The sequence below is a fragment of the Scyliorhinus torazame genome, chromosome 6 (genome assembly GCF_047496885.1).
Source record: "Scyliorhinus torazame isolate Kashiwa2021f chromosome 6, sScyTor2.1, whole genome shotgun sequence".
Lineage (NCBI taxonomy): Eukaryota > Metazoa > Chordata > Chondrichthyes > Carcharhiniformes > Scyliorhinidae > Scyliorhinus > Scyliorhinus torazame.
The window spans coordinates 313,803,296-313,822,187 of record NC_092712.1 but is presented as its reverse complement, the minus strand read 5'-3'; the positions used below and the strand labels follow the sequence as shown (position 1 = coordinate 313,822,187).

At 44.0% G+C, this 18,892-nt stretch overlaps 1 protein-coding gene across 2 annotated transcripts in view; it reads right to left on the bottom strand.

Annotated features, from left to right (window-relative positions):
- Positions 1-18,892, bottom strand: part of mrpl3 (mitochondrial ribosomal protein L3) — a 76,433-nt gene that overhangs the window by 4,729 nt on the left and 52,812 nt on the right. The window contains exons 7-10 of one of the 2 annotated variants that reach the window (XM_072510099.1): positions 18,303-18,414; positions 16,784-16,861; positions 15,580-15,657; positions 13,385-13,495 (exon numbers count right to left, since the gene is read on the bottom strand). In XM_072510099.1, the coding sequence (XP_072366200.1) occupies positions 13,385-13,495; positions 15,580-15,657; positions 16,784-16,861; positions 18,303-18,414 (379 nt within the window). The remainder of the gene's footprint in view (positions 1-13,384; positions 13,496-15,579; positions 15,658-16,783; positions 16,862-18,302; positions 18,415-18,892) is intronic. The other variant, XM_072510100.1, reaches the window with a different exon arrangement.

Genomic DNA, 18,892 nt, shown 5'->3' with positions numbered 1-18,892 from the left:
CGAGTGCAGCTTTTGCATGCATCAAATGTTTAAATGTTTTAATCTAATTACTACCTGAGCGAATGGTGGAGATGGACAGCATCTCTCAAGCAGAGGAAGATACAGGGCAATGTGGAAAGAGTTGGGCAATGTAATTAGCACAGCACAAAAGGTCAAAAAACAAGTCTAGTTTTAAAGAATTCCGAAAAGACACATTTTGTCACTATCACCTATCCACAGCAAGTGTTCAGTTTTAGCATAGAAGACGGATAGGTGCTACCACCATACATTTATCAGGGATATAGACTTGTTTTTGTTATTGTGATCAGCCGTCACCAGTTCTGTAGTTTCCTAGATTTCATTAAAGCAACTCCAACAAAATCATTAATTCGTAATTCACTCAATGACTTGCTTTTCTTGCATTTTATTTCTTTGTCACTTTGCCACCTCCTGATGTCCAAGTCTTTTATCTCTCTTCACAGCTCTGTCCTTCATTCATCTGTTTCTATTCTGTGTGTCTATATCCTGATTTAACATGAAGGTAAAAGCAACTTACTGCAGATGCTGGAATCTGAAACGAAAACAGAAAATACTGGACCATCTCAGCAGGTCTGACAGCATCTGTGGAGAGAGAAGGGGAGCTAACGTTTCGAGTCCGGATGCCTCTTTGTCGAAGGTAACGTTTTGACATAGAATCTTCAGCTCCCTTCTCTCTCCACAGATGCTGTCAGACCTGCTGAGATGGTCCAGTATTTTCTGTTTTTGTTCCTGATTTAACATGTTGTCAAGAAAACAAAGGCAGTTTTAAGAAATTTATATTTGTATTGATAAATATTAGAAAATGTAGTTTTAATTTAGCGTTTCTGTGTAAGGAAGGGTAAACCGATAATTAGATTTGCTGGTCAAAGGTGTTTGTATGTGTGGGTGGCTTTGGTTTCAGTTCAAACTGCGCTTTTACTGTGCTTAGAGAGGTTACGGCGTGAACAGTAAAGAAAAGCTTGGAGAAGTAACAGTTGTTGCTTAATAACCGGAAGTCACAATCCAGAGGGAAGCGATTTCCTTTGTTCTGCGTTTAACTGGAAGCTAGGGCAGTTGGGGATAGGACACCGAGGACTGATTGTCTCAACTCTGAGAAAAACTGGACAGCACAAGAGGACTGCAAAAGGCAGACTTTCAAAAGAACCAGATAAAGTCCAGACAACGAGGGAATTGGGGCAAGAAAGAATGTCTTAGGAAGACTGAACTTGAGAACAGAGACCAAGAAGCTGAACAAGGTATTGTTCAGGAGAACATCAAAGGAAAAGCAGATTAAGTGTTCTGTATTGAAGAGATATCTGCAGTAACCAGATTTAAAATGGAATAGTAGGGTTAGGAGGTGTATCAAAAGTTTGGTGTCATCTTAGGGCAGCACGGTAGCACAGTGGGTAGCACTGTTGCTTCACAGTGCCAGGGTCCCAGCTCGAGTCATTGTCTGTGCGGGGTCTGCACGTTCTCCCTGTGTCTGCGTGGGTTTTCCTTCGGGTGCTCTGGTTTCCTCCCACAAGTCCCGAAAGACGCGCTGTTAGGTGAATTGAACATTCTGAATTCTCCCTCCGTATACCCGAACAGGCACCGGAATGTGGCGACTAGGGGATTCTCGCAATAACACCATTGCAGTGTTAATGTAAGCCTTCGAGTGACAACAAATATTATTATTAATAGGCTCTGAGAATTGATAGTCAAAGCAATTGTGCAGGATTAGTGCGACAGTCAAGACAAAGAAATCCTGAAGTGATAGTTGTAAAACCTGGATGCTGGATTCCTTGTTAAAAGTGGAGGGAAGCTTTGTTTTAAAGAGTAGTTTGGAAAACCTGGGGAAGATTTTTCAATACCAAGTGAGAGAAAGCATTGCTTAAAAGATTTCAAAATGTGCATTGTTGAAAACAAAATTTGAAGTCACACGTGAGGAAGCCAGAGGTCAGTGGGAGAAAATGGCTCACTGTATCAGAATCATCGCGCGCGTGCGCGGGGTCAGAGGAGAAATCCACAGAACTTCACTCGGGTTCAGAGTGGAGTGTGTGTCTTATCACAGCCTGCTTGTGTGTTTAAAGGGACTGTGTCTTGCTGAGACCATTAGAGCCCGAGATACACTTTGTAAATTATGGGTGTATATCTGTGAAGCTAAGTGGGGGGGGGGAGGAGAAGTAAAGGTGTCTCATATCATAATTAACCTGGTGTTTAATAAATGGGTTTTTTTTTCTTGTTAAAACAAATTGGCTATCAGATGACTCTGTTCCTCCATGTTTTCTAATAAAAATAGTAAAAGTTACTATCTTTTGAGCCAGCGATCTTTCCGGCCAGTTACTGCATCAACTGGGATCGAAACAGTATTATTTCCATCAATATGCACCATGCTCCAAATATTAAATCAGTAGAACTATACCATCCAAATTTAGAGCTCACTTTCTCTTATTAATGAACATTTAGGTTTGATAGCACAAGTGGGCAAGAATCAGCAGTAGAAAAAAAAATCGAGCTATCAAATGAAAAGGTGTTAATTTTGGGGGGGCTGGGGTGGTTGGTTAACATTAACCTGACAACAGGGACTGACTGGCTTCAAAAGTAAACTCTTAATGATTTGAACTGTCCTCATTTTCAATGCCTTCTTAGATAATGTCCAATGATCAGTTAGCAAGATAAACATGGAACGCTCATCTCACTAAGCACAAACTATTGATTCAAATTATTTCTCTGCGCGTGAAAGAAAATATAATAAGAACTCATTACCGGCGCTGAACAGTTCATAATAGTAATGTCCAGCAGAATGTGGGGAACAAAGGCAATGTAGTGGGGCGGTGGGATTGAGCACATCAGCCTCAGTAAGAATGGTAATAATCACCACCACATTTTCAATCGATGGACAGCTAATTTTCTCTGATAGGCTATTCACCCAGAAGCCTACAAGTAATGACTTCTGATAATGCAGGTGGCATCTCTGAAAAGCATCTGCGGTGGAGACTGGCGCTACAAATTAATTACTGACTCAGAAAAATGTAATTAATGAAGCAAACAGAACTTTCTGGACCAATGACAAGAGTACAAGAAAGTGCAATATTTTACAATTCCATGCAAGACTGAAGATTGCGCGAGTTCATAAACAGAAAAAATGTTACAGCACAGGAGGCCATTCTGCCTGCCACGTGCTGGCTGTCTGCAAAAACATTCCCCGAGTGCCATTCTCCTGCCTTTCCCCCTTTCACATAATGAACTGCCTTTTGATTGACCTGCCTCTGCCACATGCTCAGGCAGTGCACATTCCCAGATCCTAACCACTCGCTGCGTGAAAATGTTTTCCCTGATGTTGCCACACTGTTTCTTTTGAGAATTACCGTAAACCTGTGCCCTCAGGCTCTTGGCCTTCCATCAACAAGAATAGTTTCTCCCCCATCTACTCGGTCCAGGATTCCTCTACCAAATCCCTCAATGTAAAAATCATTTACATTGTACATGGCTCTTAGGTGGCCAACGGTGCAATCTAAATACATGACGTGGACACCTGCAACTGGCATTACATGTCCCAACGTCTTATCTTCATCAGAACTGTGGCAGGTATAGATCAAGTTCACAACCCAGGTTACAAAGTGTGATATCGGACACTTGCTGATGTGTAGTTATAAAGTCTCAGACATCTGTTGATCTTTTCTTTAGAAAATTTTTTTTTTTTTTTTTAAATAGATTAAATATGGTTATTTCTAGATCCGTACAACTAATTGAAAACACCAGTATTCTACATCTTACATAATTACTACTGGCCACTCGGCATTACCTTTAGTAAATGCACAAGCAGAAAATAGGATTGCAACACCACCACGACAGCTGTATTCCTAACCGGTCTGTTAACCAGAGAGATTTATACACAACCTGCCTGAAATATAGCCCTGGGTTTCAATCTCATTACCAAAAAGAAAATGTTGGAAAATCTCAGCAGGTCTGGCAGCATCTGTAGGGTGAGAAAAGAGCTAACGTTTCAAGTCCAGATGAGCAGCTTTGACAAAGGGTCATCTGGACTCGAAACGTCAGCTCTTTTCTCTCCCTACAGATGCTGCCAGAGCTGCTGAGATTTTCCAGCATTTTCTTTTTGGTTTCAGATTCCAGCTTCCGCAGTAATTGGCTTTTTTTTCCAATCTCATTGTAATAGTTCCCCCACTAAGGAAGAGAGGACACGAGGCTGTGGTGTAGTGGTAATGTCACCGCTACCAGTGATCCAGAAACACGTGGCTTCAAATCCCACCACAGATATAAAATTTAAATTCAATTAATAAAATCTGGGATATAAAGTTAGTCTCAGTAACGGTGATCATGAAACTAATGTTAAAAAACCATCTGGTTCACCAATGTCCTATAGGGAAGGAAATCTGCCGCCCTGTTCGCGCACACCCACACTAATGTGGTGGACTCTGAAATGGCCTAGCAATTGTTCAAGGGCAATTAGGAATGGGTAACAAACCCACATTCCATCAAACTAATTTTAAAAACTACCATTGGGTACACATTGGCTGTTGAATGAGCACACGTGGGCTTGGGTAGGGTGCTCTTTCCAAGGGCCGGTGCAGACTTGATGGGCCGAATGGCCTCCTTCTGCACTGTAAATTCTATGATTCTATGATCCACACTCCTGCCTCACGGTAGCTTATTTAAAAGTTCCAGTTCTTAAGAGTCCAAATCTCCACACATTTGACTTATTGACCTCAGCTGTTCCACAGTTAAATCAGAAATCCAGTCGCATTGGCCCATTTCCCAGTGCTTCCCAATCAATGTTTTCCAAGTAGCATTAGCGTCGTGTTCTCAGATTGGAAATGGGGATTGGAGGGCAGGAAGATCAGAAAGAGAAATTACTCAGATTTAATGAACTGAATTCACAGAGCAACTCACATTGACCCGATATTCTAGAATTCCCTGATGAGATATATAGGTGAACAGCATCATTAACATTCAATTACGATTTGGGCTACTAAATCACCCACTGCCTTGTCCTGGTCATTTTTACCTCTTCGACAATCGTACAACAGTTAAAACTAATCACAGTGAAAATGAAATCTCTGTCCCACTGATTGTTCCCATCTCCAGTTTTCCAGCACCATTCTCAAACATCAGTTTGTGTGCTGTAACTTTTGTGAAGCTAATTTAATCATAGAATTTACAGTGCAGAAGGAGGCCATTCGGCCCATCAAGTCTGCACCAGCTCTTGGAAAGAGCACCCTACCCAGGCCCACATCTCCACCCTATCCCCACAATCCAGTAACCCCACTCAACACTAAGGGCAATTTTGGACACTAAGGGCAATTTATCATGGCCAATCCACCTAACCTGCACATCTTTGGACTGTGGGAGGAAACCGGAGCACCCGGAGGAAACCCACGCACACACTAGGAGAACGTGCAGACTCCACACAGACAGTTACCCATGCCGGAATCGAACCTGGGACCCTGGAGCTGTGAAGCAATCGTGCTAACCACCATGCTACCGTGCTGCCCCCTAATCTCCCAACAATTTTATTTTTTCTAGTTGGCTGCCACAGGAGGGACAAAATGCCCCAACTTGGCTTTTCACAGCTTGTTACAGAGCAGCCTTTAGCATCGAATGGGTGGTCCAACGCACAAACACAGCACTGTCAGGACCTCTGTATTAAATAACGTTAAGCATTATGCTTAGTAATTTAATCATCTGCATAAATTTGCTTTTTAATGAGGTACATGATGCTTTTGAACACACTGTAGGCACAGCTGCAAGAACCTCATACATCAGCAGATTTTTATGATTTTCTATTCCCTTTGAACAGGGTACGCTTTTAAAACAGGTGGTCTTTGGCAACCCGCCTTTATTTCCTAAAAGCAGCAGCTGTCACGGTCAAGCAGATTCCACATCAATTCCCATTTATGACTCAAGTTCTTCAGTCGGTCTTGGGACTAGGAAGTGAGAAAACAAAGGCAGTCGCAAAGTCACTGAAGCTAGTCAGTAACAATTGCACGGTAAGAGAATACCAAGCTAGCTTCAGCTAAATAATTAGGAACATATCTGTCAGAGCAACTAGCTGCAGTGTCCGGGTTGAAACAAGGCAGTGTTTGATATAATTCCAGGACGGATACCTCAATGATCAAAGCAATGCTCACTATACTTGACTTGTTATATGAGCTTCTGTGCAGGTGTTTAGGTATAGGCACATTAATGTTTGACTGATGGACTGATTTGGATTTGTTTATTATCACGTGTACCGAGATACTGTGAAAAGTATTGTTCTGCGTGCAGTTCAGACAGATCATTCCGTACATGAAAAGAAAATACATAATAGGGCAAACATAAAATACACAGTGTAAATACATAGACACAGGCATCTGGTGTAGTACTACTCGGCAGAGATGTGTGAAGAGATCAGATCAGTCGATAAGAGGGTCGTTTAGGAGTCTGGTGACAGTGGGGAAGAAGCTGTTTTGGAGTCTGTTCGTGCGTGCTCTCAGACTTCTGTATCTCCTGCCCGATGGACGAAGTTGAAAGAGTGAGTAAGCCGGGTGTGAGGGATCTTTGATTATACTGCCCGCTTTCCCCAGGCAGCGGGAGGTGTAGATGGAGTCAATGGATGGGAGGCAGGTTCGCGTGATGGACTGGGTGGTGTTCACGACTCTCTGAAGTTTCTTGCGGTCCTGGGCCGAGCAGTTGCCATACCAGGCTGTGATGCAGCCTGATAGGTAGCTTTCTATGGTGCATCTGTAAAAGTTGGTAAGAGTCAATGTGGACATGCCAAACTTTCTTAGTTTCCTGAGGAAGTATAGGCGGTGTTGTGCTTTCTTGGTTACAGCGTTGATGTGGGTGGACCAGGACAGATTGTTAGTGATGTGCACACCTAGGAATTTGAAGCTGTTAACCATCTCCACCTCGGCACCATTGATGCTGACATGGGTGTGTACAGTACTTTGCTTCCTGAAGTCACTGACCAGCTCTTTAGTTTTGCTTATATTGTCAAATTCAATAATATTTCCAAAATCAATTAACCACACGGGCCACTGTAAACAAAGCAAGCACTGCATATGGTGAGGATGCTCCTCATTATTTAATTAAGTTTTTCAACCTCTGAATCACAAGGCTGTATAAACCCCTCTCCTATTTTTAAACGGGCAGGAAGAAGCAGATTTGAAGATGCAGATTTAGACATCGGATTGATATTATAGCTTTTTTTATTAAACGGTGTAGTATATTAACCTGATCAGTAACACTGCTTATAAAGTAAACTATCAGATTTTATTAAAGTAACTGGATGTGATGGGTGATGAAGCAGCAAAGGACCATAATTTTTTGATTTCAGTATTCTGAAGTGGCACTATCGAGAGAGCGCCAGCTTGGCAAACACATCCACTGGAATTAAATCCACTTTTTGTTTTGTTTCCTTTGATAACCAAACATTAAATTATATTTTTCTTTAATTTGTGAAATCACAGCGAGGGTGACGGTTTATAGTTCCAGGTATCACACGTGATAATCATGGGCAGCACGGTAGCATTGTGGATAGCACAATTGCTTCACAGCTCCAGGGTCCCAGGTTCGATTCCGGCTTGGGTCACTGTCTATGCGGAGTCTGCACATCCTCCCCGTGTGTGCGTGGGTTTCCTCCGGGTGCTCCGGTTTCCTCCCACAGTCCACCAAAGATGTGCAGGTTAGGTGGATTGGCCACGATAAATTGCCCTTTGTGTCCAAAATTGCCCTTAGTGTTGGGTGGGGTTACTGGGTTATGGGGATAGGGTGGAGGTGTTGACCTTGGGTAGGGTGCTCTTTCTAAGAGCCGGTGCAGACTCGATGTGTCGAATGGTCTCCTTCTGCACTGTAAATTCTATGTATGAAGGCTGAAGAGAGGAAAAGTACATGAGGAAACGGTGAAGTCAGGTTTGAGGTTCAAACGCCTGCAGCTCATTAGTGGAAAGATTGACGGAAAGTACCGGAATGTGCTACAATTTAAAAACTCTGCGAATACACAAGTTACAGCAGAAAAACATTCAAAGAAACTTGCTTTCAACACTGTGATATTAGCAAAGTAAAATTACAGGGAATGGAGGATGAAGCAAAGTCTATTTGAAGGTTAGCAAGCAGAAAGGAATTTTTAGAAATATTGCCATGGAATTCAGGTTCACTGCAGAGCTGTTGCTGCATCGCGAGAGGCTAGTAAAGAGGAAAATGCCCTCCCACAAATGGACTTGACATGGGTAGACAATGACCAATCGACAATAAGCAAAATTCAGCCACATTATGCCGCAGGAAACCGCCAGTCCATTGACAGCTCTCTGTAGAGCAGTCCAGTCCGTCCCATTCCCCCCAATCCCTCCCTGTCGCCCCTCAAGTTTATTTCCCTCAAGCACCCATCCTTTTCAAAATTTCCTTTTGAAATCATTGATAGTCTCTGCTTCGGTGGCGAATTCCAGGTCACTACCGCTCGCTGCACTAAAATAGTTTCCCTCACATCTCCCTCTGCCCAGAATCCTTAAATCGGTGTCCCCTGGGCCTTGTACTATCAACTAATGGGAACAGCTATTCTTTGTCTCTGATCTAACCTGTCAATCCTCCAATGCAGCGATCAGCTCTTTCTTTAGTCAGTTCAGACTGAACGGTTGCGAACATTAGAGTGACCTGCTGATAATTACTTTGCTAATTTCCAAAAATACAACTGAACTGGTTTCTTGTACAATTTTTTCACGACCAAACAAAAGTGAAGCACTTTGAATGGAGATTAAAAAAAAAAAAATCACGATGTACAAATGCCTGCCCCCCCGCCACCCCCCCCTCAGCTTGCTTCTTCTCTGGATCTGTTCCTCATAAAGAAGTGTCAATCACTATTATCGTCAGACAGAAACCACATCAGTGCGACAGAATTGCAGGAGATGGTGGTGCATTGGCAATGTCACAGAGGCCCAGGCTAATGCTCTGGGACATGGGTTCAAGTCCCATCACGGCAGCTGGGGGAATTTTAATTCAGCTAATAAATTCTGGAATATAATGCAGCAATGGTGACCATGACAACTGTAGCCACCTAAATTGGCCAACTCACGATTTAAAATGGCGAACGGCAAAGGCTGATGGGAAAGTCAGCCAACATAGACAGAAACCAGCAGCTGCAGGTTTGCTGTGTATTTACCTCTGCAAAGGCCAGACAACATCGATACCAGCGACCATCAGCATAACACAGTAGCAGCCATCTGCATACTGTTGAGCAATCCCCGGGAACAATAAGTAACATTTAGACACACAAAGCAAAGCCAGACTCCTCGGCGCCAGCAGGAGCCAACACAAAGGAGGTGAACGAGCACCTCAAGACCGCCCATCGATCAGGGAACCGCTCCAGTATTGGAGAAAATTGAACCAAGCGATTGGGACAAAGTCCAATCACTTGGGACAAAGTACAGGGTCCGTCCCGAAAGGCGGGAAGCCCCTGGGGACTATAAGAGTTAAGCTCCAAGTTCAAATCGCTCTCTTCACTCTTCAGCAGCTCCTCTTCAGCTCTTCTTCCTGCCCGGGTCACCCAGCAACACGAACCAACATTGACCGTGACCGGTGCAGTGAAGACCGACAATTGTAAGTCTTAATTCAACGCTCGCTACGAGATAGGCGCTCCTAGCTACCAATCCGTACCAACTTCGAATCCTGCAGGCTCAGAACCCGAACGAAAGGCCATTTGTTCCCCTGACCTGGTGGGCCAGTCCAAAGTTAAGTATAGGCCTGTTAGTTGTAGAAGTAGCTTAGACGTAGAATTTGTGCATGAGTAGCGATTACTGTGTATAATAAATGTGCTTTGATTTAAATCTTACTAATCGATGTATTGGATTATTGATCATTACTCGGACTTGAACCTCGTGGCGGTATCATAAAGATACCTGGCGACTCGAGAGCAAAGGTAATAAAACAGAGCAATTGAACCAAGGAGAAAATCAGCAACACAACGAACACAGATCAATGTAAAAACCCATCTGGTTTCCCTTTGGGGAAGAAAATCTGTCGGCCTTACCCGGTCATGTGACTCCAGACGCACAGCAACATTGGCCCTCAACTGTCCTCTGAAATGGCAGGACAAGCCATTCCGATAAACGGTAATTAGAGGTAGGTGATAAACGCTGGCCTTGGACATAAATGCGACACCACATCCCATGAAATAAAACAATAAAAAAAGAACTCTATATATCCAGATCCTGTTTAGGTTTTAGTATCCCAACGGTAAGACTGCGTGGTTCCATATCAACCAGCTGAAGGCATACGGAACACAGTCTAACCACACAAACCACGTCATGCTCTACGCAGCACACCACGCCCCGCCCACAGCCAACGTAACCCTACCACCCCCCAACACGTCCAGCCCAGCCACAGACTAGACCTCAAGTCCACCCCCGAAATATACACTCCGCCCCGGAACGCCCACAGACTGCAGCAGCAGAGACAGTGACTGTGACTCGGATGATAGCCACAGCATGCCTCCCTACTATCCCCATGCAACAGGACCCACACCCAGCCATTCCGACTACGATCCGAGTGATCCCTTCATGATCACTTTCCTAAATAAACCCCACCACCGAACTACACTGACGACCCCGATTCTATCCCCACACAGCTAGACACCAACTATTGGCACAGAGACAATTCGATCCGACTCGTCCGCAATGATGAGAGCGACCCCACCTCACACCATGCAGCCTTTTCAGCCCTGATACACTCAGAGTTTGGCACCCGGGGGAAGATGACGACCTTGGGTCTGACTCCCAAACCGATAACCCCTTTGCGACCCTGTTCGCAACTGAGAACTGCGGTGTCCAGATGATGTTTTAAAGAAACCGCTTGGGAGAAGTGGTGTCCTTTCTGATGGGAACCTGCAGCATGTTTTACGTTGTTTGTAAGTTTGTTGTTTGTCAGACCGAAAAAAAAAATTGTTGTTTGTCAGACCGGGAAAAAAAATTTCCACGGCCCCACGCCCTTTCAGCAGAAACCTCTGAGGACTTGCCCACAGAGACTTACGATTGGCCAGATGCTAGTTCAGCAGAACTAGTTTGTCTGCAGAGACTTGTTAAGGTCCCAGACGCCAGTTCAGTGGAACTCGTCTGTCGACGGAAACCCAGACCCCCGTTCATAACTGCTCTTCTGGTTCAAGGAAGGAACCACTACGACAGCCCCCCACGATGACTACATTTCTTGCCCATTCTTGTCGGTTGCTCAGGCAGTGGAGAAACAGCTTGGGACCCGCCCTGCCTGGGAACCCCCCCTCTGGTCAACTACGCTCGGGTAGGGGAGACACGACATTGGTAGCCGTCCTACCCGGGGACTCCATCCAACTCTTACCCGTCGCGGCCCATACGCACCTCATTTTGGAAATTTTAGTTCAAAAAGTTGTGTTTTGTTTCAGGTAACCCTTAGGTTGCCAACCACATGCTATTTACATCCTGAAACATTTTGATGGTAAATTGCACAGTCTGCGAGACGGCTCGCACTGGTTCATTATTTGGAAATGTGTCATCCTAAAATTTGGTTTTTGTAAAAAAAAAAGAGGGAATCACAAATAGTGACCAATTATAAAGGGAGTAATTGGCACTAAAGGACAGACAGACTATCGTACGAGATGTTAAACCAAGATAGTTACAGACACTATGCTGGTTTCGACAGAAAAATCCAGAAGCTCCAGGACCGGAGAAAAGAAGCAGCACCATGAGGATATCCTGCGGATGGCTCATCTTTATGGACATTTGGTTGCGCGTGAACGCGAACCCCATGACTTCAAGCCCCCTAGCCGTTAATATTTCACTTCCCCACAGTACCCAGAGCCCAGTCACCAGCGACACCACACCATCTTGGTGTGCCAGGTTTATAACCTGGTACTCTCTGTAATATGTAATAGAAACCTTACTGGTATTGGCGATACTCTGCTGCATCGTACAGACTATGCGTCTAAGAAAATGGAGAAGGAGAGCCTACCGCGCTCAAACCCGGGTTTATAGGATCAGATCCCCTATTTTCAGATACGACCAGACCCCCGCGATCTATAATAAAGAGCATTCATTTGCGGTTTTATTGTAAATAAAGAAATGTAAAGAAATGTTCATGAGCAATTGTACGCTCCTGAGCTTGACGGCCAAGCCAGGAAAAATGTGTATAAACTGCTATGATTTTGTTTGTATGGTTGAGGAAGTTCGAGTGATGAAATGTTTAAGTGAGAGGAGTGTATGAAGAACAGTTAGAGGTTCCCATTTTTTTGTTTTGTAATGCATGTCCCTGTTTGACATAGCGCCCCTTAGAATTGTCAGTTAAATTTTTTTTTGCATAGTTATGGTCAGTGTAGAGGCCATGAAAGAAGTGCTCCCCAGGTCAGGGAATGGAAAGCAACGTAGTTATGTGATCCTTCACGCTTCGCGTTAGGGTCACAAGGAGGGGGTGTAGCCACCTAAATTGGCCAACTCCCGATTTAAAATGGCGAACGGCAAAGGCTGATGGGAAAGTCAGCCAACATAGACAGAAACCAGCAGCTGAAGGTTTGCTGTGTATTTACCCCTGCAAAGGCCAGACAACATCGATACCAGCGACCATCAGCATAACAAAGTAGCAGCCATCTGCATACTGATGAGCAATCCCCGGGAACAATAAGTAACATTTCTGACACACAAAGCAAAGTCAGACTCCTCGGCACCAGCAGGAGCCAACACAAAGGAGGTGAACGAGCACCTCAAGACCGCCCATCGATCAGGGAACCGCTCCAGTATTGGAGAAAATCGAACCAAGCGATTGGGACAAAGTCCAATCACTTGGAACCAGGTACAGGGTCCGCCCCGAAAGGCGGGAAGCCCCTGGGGACTATAAGAGTTGAACCCCAAATTCAAATTGCTCCCTCTTCACTCTTGAGCAGCTCCTCTTCAGCTCTTCTTCCTGCCCGGGTCACCCAGCAACAACGAACTAACATTGACCGTGACCGGTGCAGTGAAGACCGGCACTCGTAAGTCTTAATTCAACACTCGCTACAAGATAGGCCCTCCTAGCTACCACTCCGTACCAATTTAGAATCCCGCAGGACCCGAACGAAAGGCCATTTGTTCCCCTGACCTGGTGGGCCAATCCAAAGTTAAGTATAGGCCTGTTAGTTGTAGAGTAGCTTAGACGTAGAATTTGTGCATGAGTAGCGATTACTGTGTATAATAAATGTGCTTTGATTTAAATCTTACTAATCGATGTATTGGATTATTGATCATTACTCGGACTTGAACCTCGTGGCGGTATCATAAAGATACCTGGCGACTCGAGAGCAAAGGTAATAAAACAGAGCAATTGAACCAAGGAGAAAATCAGCAACACAACAAACACAGATCAATGTAAAAACCCATCTGGTTTCCCTTTGGGGAAGAAAATCTGTCGGCCTTACCCGGTCATGTGACTCCAGACCCACAGCAACATTGGCTCTTAACTGTCCTCTGAAATGGCAGAACAAGCCATTCCGATAAAGGGTAATTCGGGGTAGGTGATAAACGCTGGCCTTGGACATAAATGCGACACCACATCCCATGAAATAAAGCAATAAAAAAGAACTATATATATCCAGATCCTGTTTAGGTTTTAGTGGAATTCTATTACTTTAAATGTTGCAAGGTACATATTTTCTCACACACTAGAACTCCAACACTACTTCACATAGTTTTGTATGCAGCTTAGAGGAAGGTAGAGTCTTTGAATCCTTACCGAGCAGATACTAATTCCTTTGCCATCACGTGGAGGCGGGTTAAAGATGCAACTTATTAAAAAAACAACGGCAAAATCTTTTGTGAATTGATACCAGATTAATGTATGATTAATGCATTTCTGCATCTTCCAATCAGTACTTTTTAAATCTCTTCTGTGAGATTGTCATCAAAAAAAGTCATACGTTTCCAAAATAATTATTCCACTTTCAAACCAAACACAGTTCAAATAACGCAGGCTCCATTTTGCTACTTTACCCTTCTTTTCTGATGAATAGGATTACCTAAACCACAAAGAAATGCACTAAAACTTCTTAGTAGGAATTACTCTATTCATTCTCCCAGAAAAACCCACCCACCGGTAAAACCATTACCACAAGTTGCACATCTCTCGTGCTGTGGACTTGAGAAAATATCCTCAAGAATTTCATAGTTAAATGGAAAACGGGACAGTGAACAGGGGAGATATTTGGAGGAGATGACAAAAGGTTTGCTCAAAGAGATGGGTTGCAAGGAGGTTCTTAAAAGGAGGTCGGGACATTGGTGGTGGTTCAGGAAGTGAGAGCTTTCTTTTCATTCACAGGATGTTGGTGTCACTGGCTAGGTCACCATTTATTGCCCTTGAAATAAATGTCTCACAATGGGTGCAGGAGCCTTTTTCACAGATCAGATGGGGAGATAGGATGGTGCATCTTAGGGGAGAACTGGAGGAGCTGACACTTAAAGAGGGCGAACTTGAGGAGCATTGGAGGTGAAAAACCATGCATCACGGTTTCACTGGTACACAAAGTAAAGGACAAGAGGGGCAGCACGGTGACACAGTGGTCGAGACCCAAGTTCAATTCCGGCCTTGGGTGGCTGTGTGGAGTTTGCACATTCTCTCCGTTTCTGCGTGGGTTTCCTCCCAAAAAAGTGGTTAGGTGGATTGGCCATGATCGATACACGGAGTTACAGGGATAGGGCGGGGGAGTGGGCCTAGGTAGAGTGCTCTTTTGGAGAGTCAGTGCAGACGTCATGGGGCGAATGGTCTCCTTCTGCACTGTAGGGATTCGAAAAGGCTGCAGTGTTAAAAGGTGGAAGTAGGTGAAGAATATAATAGAGCTGGAATCTCAGCTCTGGCTTGAACTGGATGCCATACATGCAAAGTATTCGGAGTTAGTGACCAGAAAGTGGCACGGAGCTTGTGAGATTGAGCTGGCGTTTTCCCAATATTTATCTGGAGATTATGGTTTATTCAAGACTGGATGTGGGACAAGAAGTTAGAAAGCACAGAGGTGGTGGATGAGGGTCAGAAGTGATGGTGAAGTGATGGAGTTAGGTGTTTTCAGCATTACTGTGTAACGATGATCTTATGTTCATGGATGGTGATGCTGCCAAGGAGCAGCATCAGATCAAGAGGAAGTGACGACCAAAGATGGATTCGTGAAAGACTTTCGAAAGTGAGCACGAGAAATGGAAGAGAAGCTCGAGCTACTTCGGCTATAATCAGAAAGACAAGAGTGGAGTTAACAAGAACAGTCTCACGTTAATGTCACTTGAAGCTGGAACTAAAGCAACAGTAGGAGTTGATGCTTCCTCGGTGTTCCCCATTTTATGCCTTTCCTTAAAATGTTTTTTTGACAGTCAGATTCGTAATGCAGCGAGGAGGGTACAAAGCTTTCCAGAAAATGTGGGCGAGACAGATAGAGAAAAGGAGAGGTTCAGTGAGAAAATCGCAGACCACAGGCTTATTAAAAAGTCTGAAAATATAATTTCCACCTGCAATGGAGGGAATAGCTGCTTGATTTGTTTGAGAGATAAGTTATTCCACTCCCCTAACAACACTACAGCACCATTGCTACAAATTCTTATTGAAATATATTGTAGTTTATAATCTTCTTACCTTCACAAAGCAGTTTTTGTGACCTGGGACAGATCCGTGAACATAAAGGATGTTCTCTTTTGTATTCACTCTCCAAACCTATGAATGCATAAATACCTTGCCAATAAATGAATTTGCAGTGGAACTGGGGGAAAAGTAAGGAGACGTTGCAGACAGCATACATGCGCAAAACATATTTCATCAAGACATGAAATGGACAATTCTGCACGACCACAAAGCACACAGGAACCCACACCTTTCAGCTTACAGATCAAAAACATTTAAGGTGCACACCGTGACTTTCCTTATAGTATTTGCCTTGTTACCACCCACGTTACACTACCTAAGGCTTTAAAAAAAATTCCAATGTATAAACTTGAAATAGAAATTGCAACTTACACTGCCCTTTATTCAATTAACATCAAAACTGAGCTCATTAAAATGCCTTGACTATCCTTCTCTAGCAAGGAAATTCAGACATTAATTGGGACTCATTATGTACAAAAAAAGAATTAGCATTTACATAGCACCTATCACAACCTGGTGATGCCCCCAAAGTGCTCCACATCTGATAGAACAGATTTGCAGTGTAGTCAATGTTGGAACGTATGAAAACACAGCAGCCAATTTGCAAATAGCCATCCAAACACTGCAAACAAAACTATAATTATAGTTGAGTAAACCAAGTACTACTGTTCGCCGGAATACATAGACATTGTCTAAACATACAGCAGAGACAAACAACCTGTCTTGCAATATGCTTCCACAAGTTGTGAGGCAAGTATGGAGCTTGCAATAGAACGCATGTGACTAAAGCAAGAAGCAGTCAAGTGTTTTGCCTAAAATTTAAGCAAATGTTATTCTTCATCGAGTGCTGTTGTGGAATTCAAGTCTCGTGAATGAAGAGTTAAAGTTCCGGCAAAGCTCTTAAAATCACCTCAGCATCAACTTCACTGCAGCATATAATTCAATGCTACACAATGACTCCCAACAGTTTATAGTGGTTTCAATTGTTCAAAAAATAGCTCTGAAACTATGTTCAAAGTATGACCATTATCTTTATTCAGTCACATAAAGTAGGTATATAAGGCACCCCCCGGGTTTGACAAAAAGGATGAAGGCGTTTCAATCGAAATGAAAGTAGTACAACGATCCTCCTCCCTCTGCACCCCGCCCGCTCTGACCCCAGGTTTAATCACAACTGGGCACATTTGTTAAATCTAACCTTTAGCCCATATGACGTTCTGTAGATGTTCCCCATTTTTCCAGGCATTTTCTTCCCAGGAAAAACACGAGCAGGGTCCTGCAATCAAGATGACAAGAAATGCCTCATGACACAACGGATGAGATACAAACTCAAGGCAACATATTGCTTTGCATATTGTGACTTGGATTTAGTCCATTTTCAGTATTAAAGCTTATAATCACCTTGCTGATCCCACTGATCCAAATGTTTCGGTTATTGGATTATATTTGCATAAATATATTACCTGTAAAATTCTAATATTCCATAAGCAATTTGAGGAGGAAAACAAATTCAATGGGCGCGATCTATCTGTGCCTGAAGGTCAGCGTGCCGTGTCGCATCGTGGCTAGTAAATGCCGGGAGAACCCACTCGGATCTACCCGGCACACCACACGAGATCTGACTCGATCTCGCAAGATGTTTAGACGTGAAACCCGCCCACTGAGGGCTGGATCAGTTTTTGGCAAATCTGCACATTAGAGCGAGACAGCTAGGCCCATTTTAATGTGCTGTTCCCCGAGATGACCAAGGCGTTGGGATCTGTCCCCTTCACCTTGGAGACCTCGGGCGAGCGCCGTTCAGTACGGGTCTCCACGAACGGGGACCACTGGAAGAGAACTCATGGGGCTCTCCCAGGGGATCGAGCTTGCCCACTGGGCAGGATGGCGCCCTGACACTGCTTCTGCCAGCCTGGCACCCCTGGCAGTGCCACCTGCAAGCCACTCCTTAGAGGCGAGTTGGGACTTATGGGGGTCGTGTCCGGGAAGGAGGAAACAAGAGATCAGGACGCCATTTTTAAATGGCATCCCGATCTCTCCCTGCACTGAGGAGTTTTGTCGAGCAGGTCCCCAAGTGTAGGAAATGGGACTAAGTGCAGCCTTGGCCGCACGTTCCCCGCTGAGGCCCCGTATCTAAACGGAGTCGCGTTAGATAGCGTTGTGTTTCTTAGTGATGGGAGCACCGGGAAACATGCAGCTAAATGCTCTCGCTGTGGGACGTAGTTGCCATTTGGTTCGACCGCACCCAATGCCTTAATTGTTTATTGTCATTCACATTGAGTTTAAGACACAGATTAAAATTGAGGCACAGAAGTGCAAAATGGTAATAGACTGAAATGCGACTGAAATGCGAGGGAGATGTCAGAACTCAAAATAATAAACCTATCACACCCCATATTTGATTTATTTGTCGTACAAAGCAATCACCCAGAAGCTCTGAAACTATTATTGAAGTTGATGTGGTGTGATGAGTTGCAATTTCTGAAATTGTGTGTTTTCAAAAGCAAATAACAACATCTGAATCATTGTCAAAGCCACTTCAGCTATTGCTGGCTGGAAGAACTGCAATGATTCTGGAGCCTCAACCACCCACCCGAGTGATCTGAACACAATAGCAAACCGTGCTGCGGCAGAACGGATCAGCTCAAAGCCTTGAACATTCTATGGTGCACAGTGGAATTGGAAGAGCTACTTTCATAAAGAACAGAATAAACACTTACACCCCCAGGGCCTGAAGCTCCTGGCCTCCTATGGGTTTTGGTCTGCCCGTGAGTTGCAGGTTGGCCTTTAAATCCCCACCTCTTCATAACTCCCTGAAAACCTTTGCCAATTCTGCAAGAGATTCGCAGGATTAGAAATATATTTTCAATTTGCAATGACAAGTTTCAAAGTTGCAGATCATAATTCCCCCAGGGGGGCTTTTCAACAGACTGAAAGACAAAAGTAATCAAAACTTTGAACTTGTGCCGTGGGTGATATGTAGATTCACTTTGAGGGAAAATCATGAATCATTCCTGAAAGGGTGGTGGAGGCAGATTTAATCGAGGTATTCAAGAGGGAATTGGACTGTTGTCTGAAAAGGAAGGATGTGCCGGGTTACGGGGAGAAGACGGGGAGTTGCGCTCGGTGAATTATTCAATTGGAGATCTAGTGCAGATATGAGCAGCCAAATCACTGCTGCCTGTGCTGTAACCATTCTGCGACTGTAGAGAGCATTCTAACACAATCACAACTGTATACTAATGAAATGAAAGCAAATGAAATGAAAATCGCTTATTGTTAAGAGTAGGGCTTCAAATGAAGTTACTGT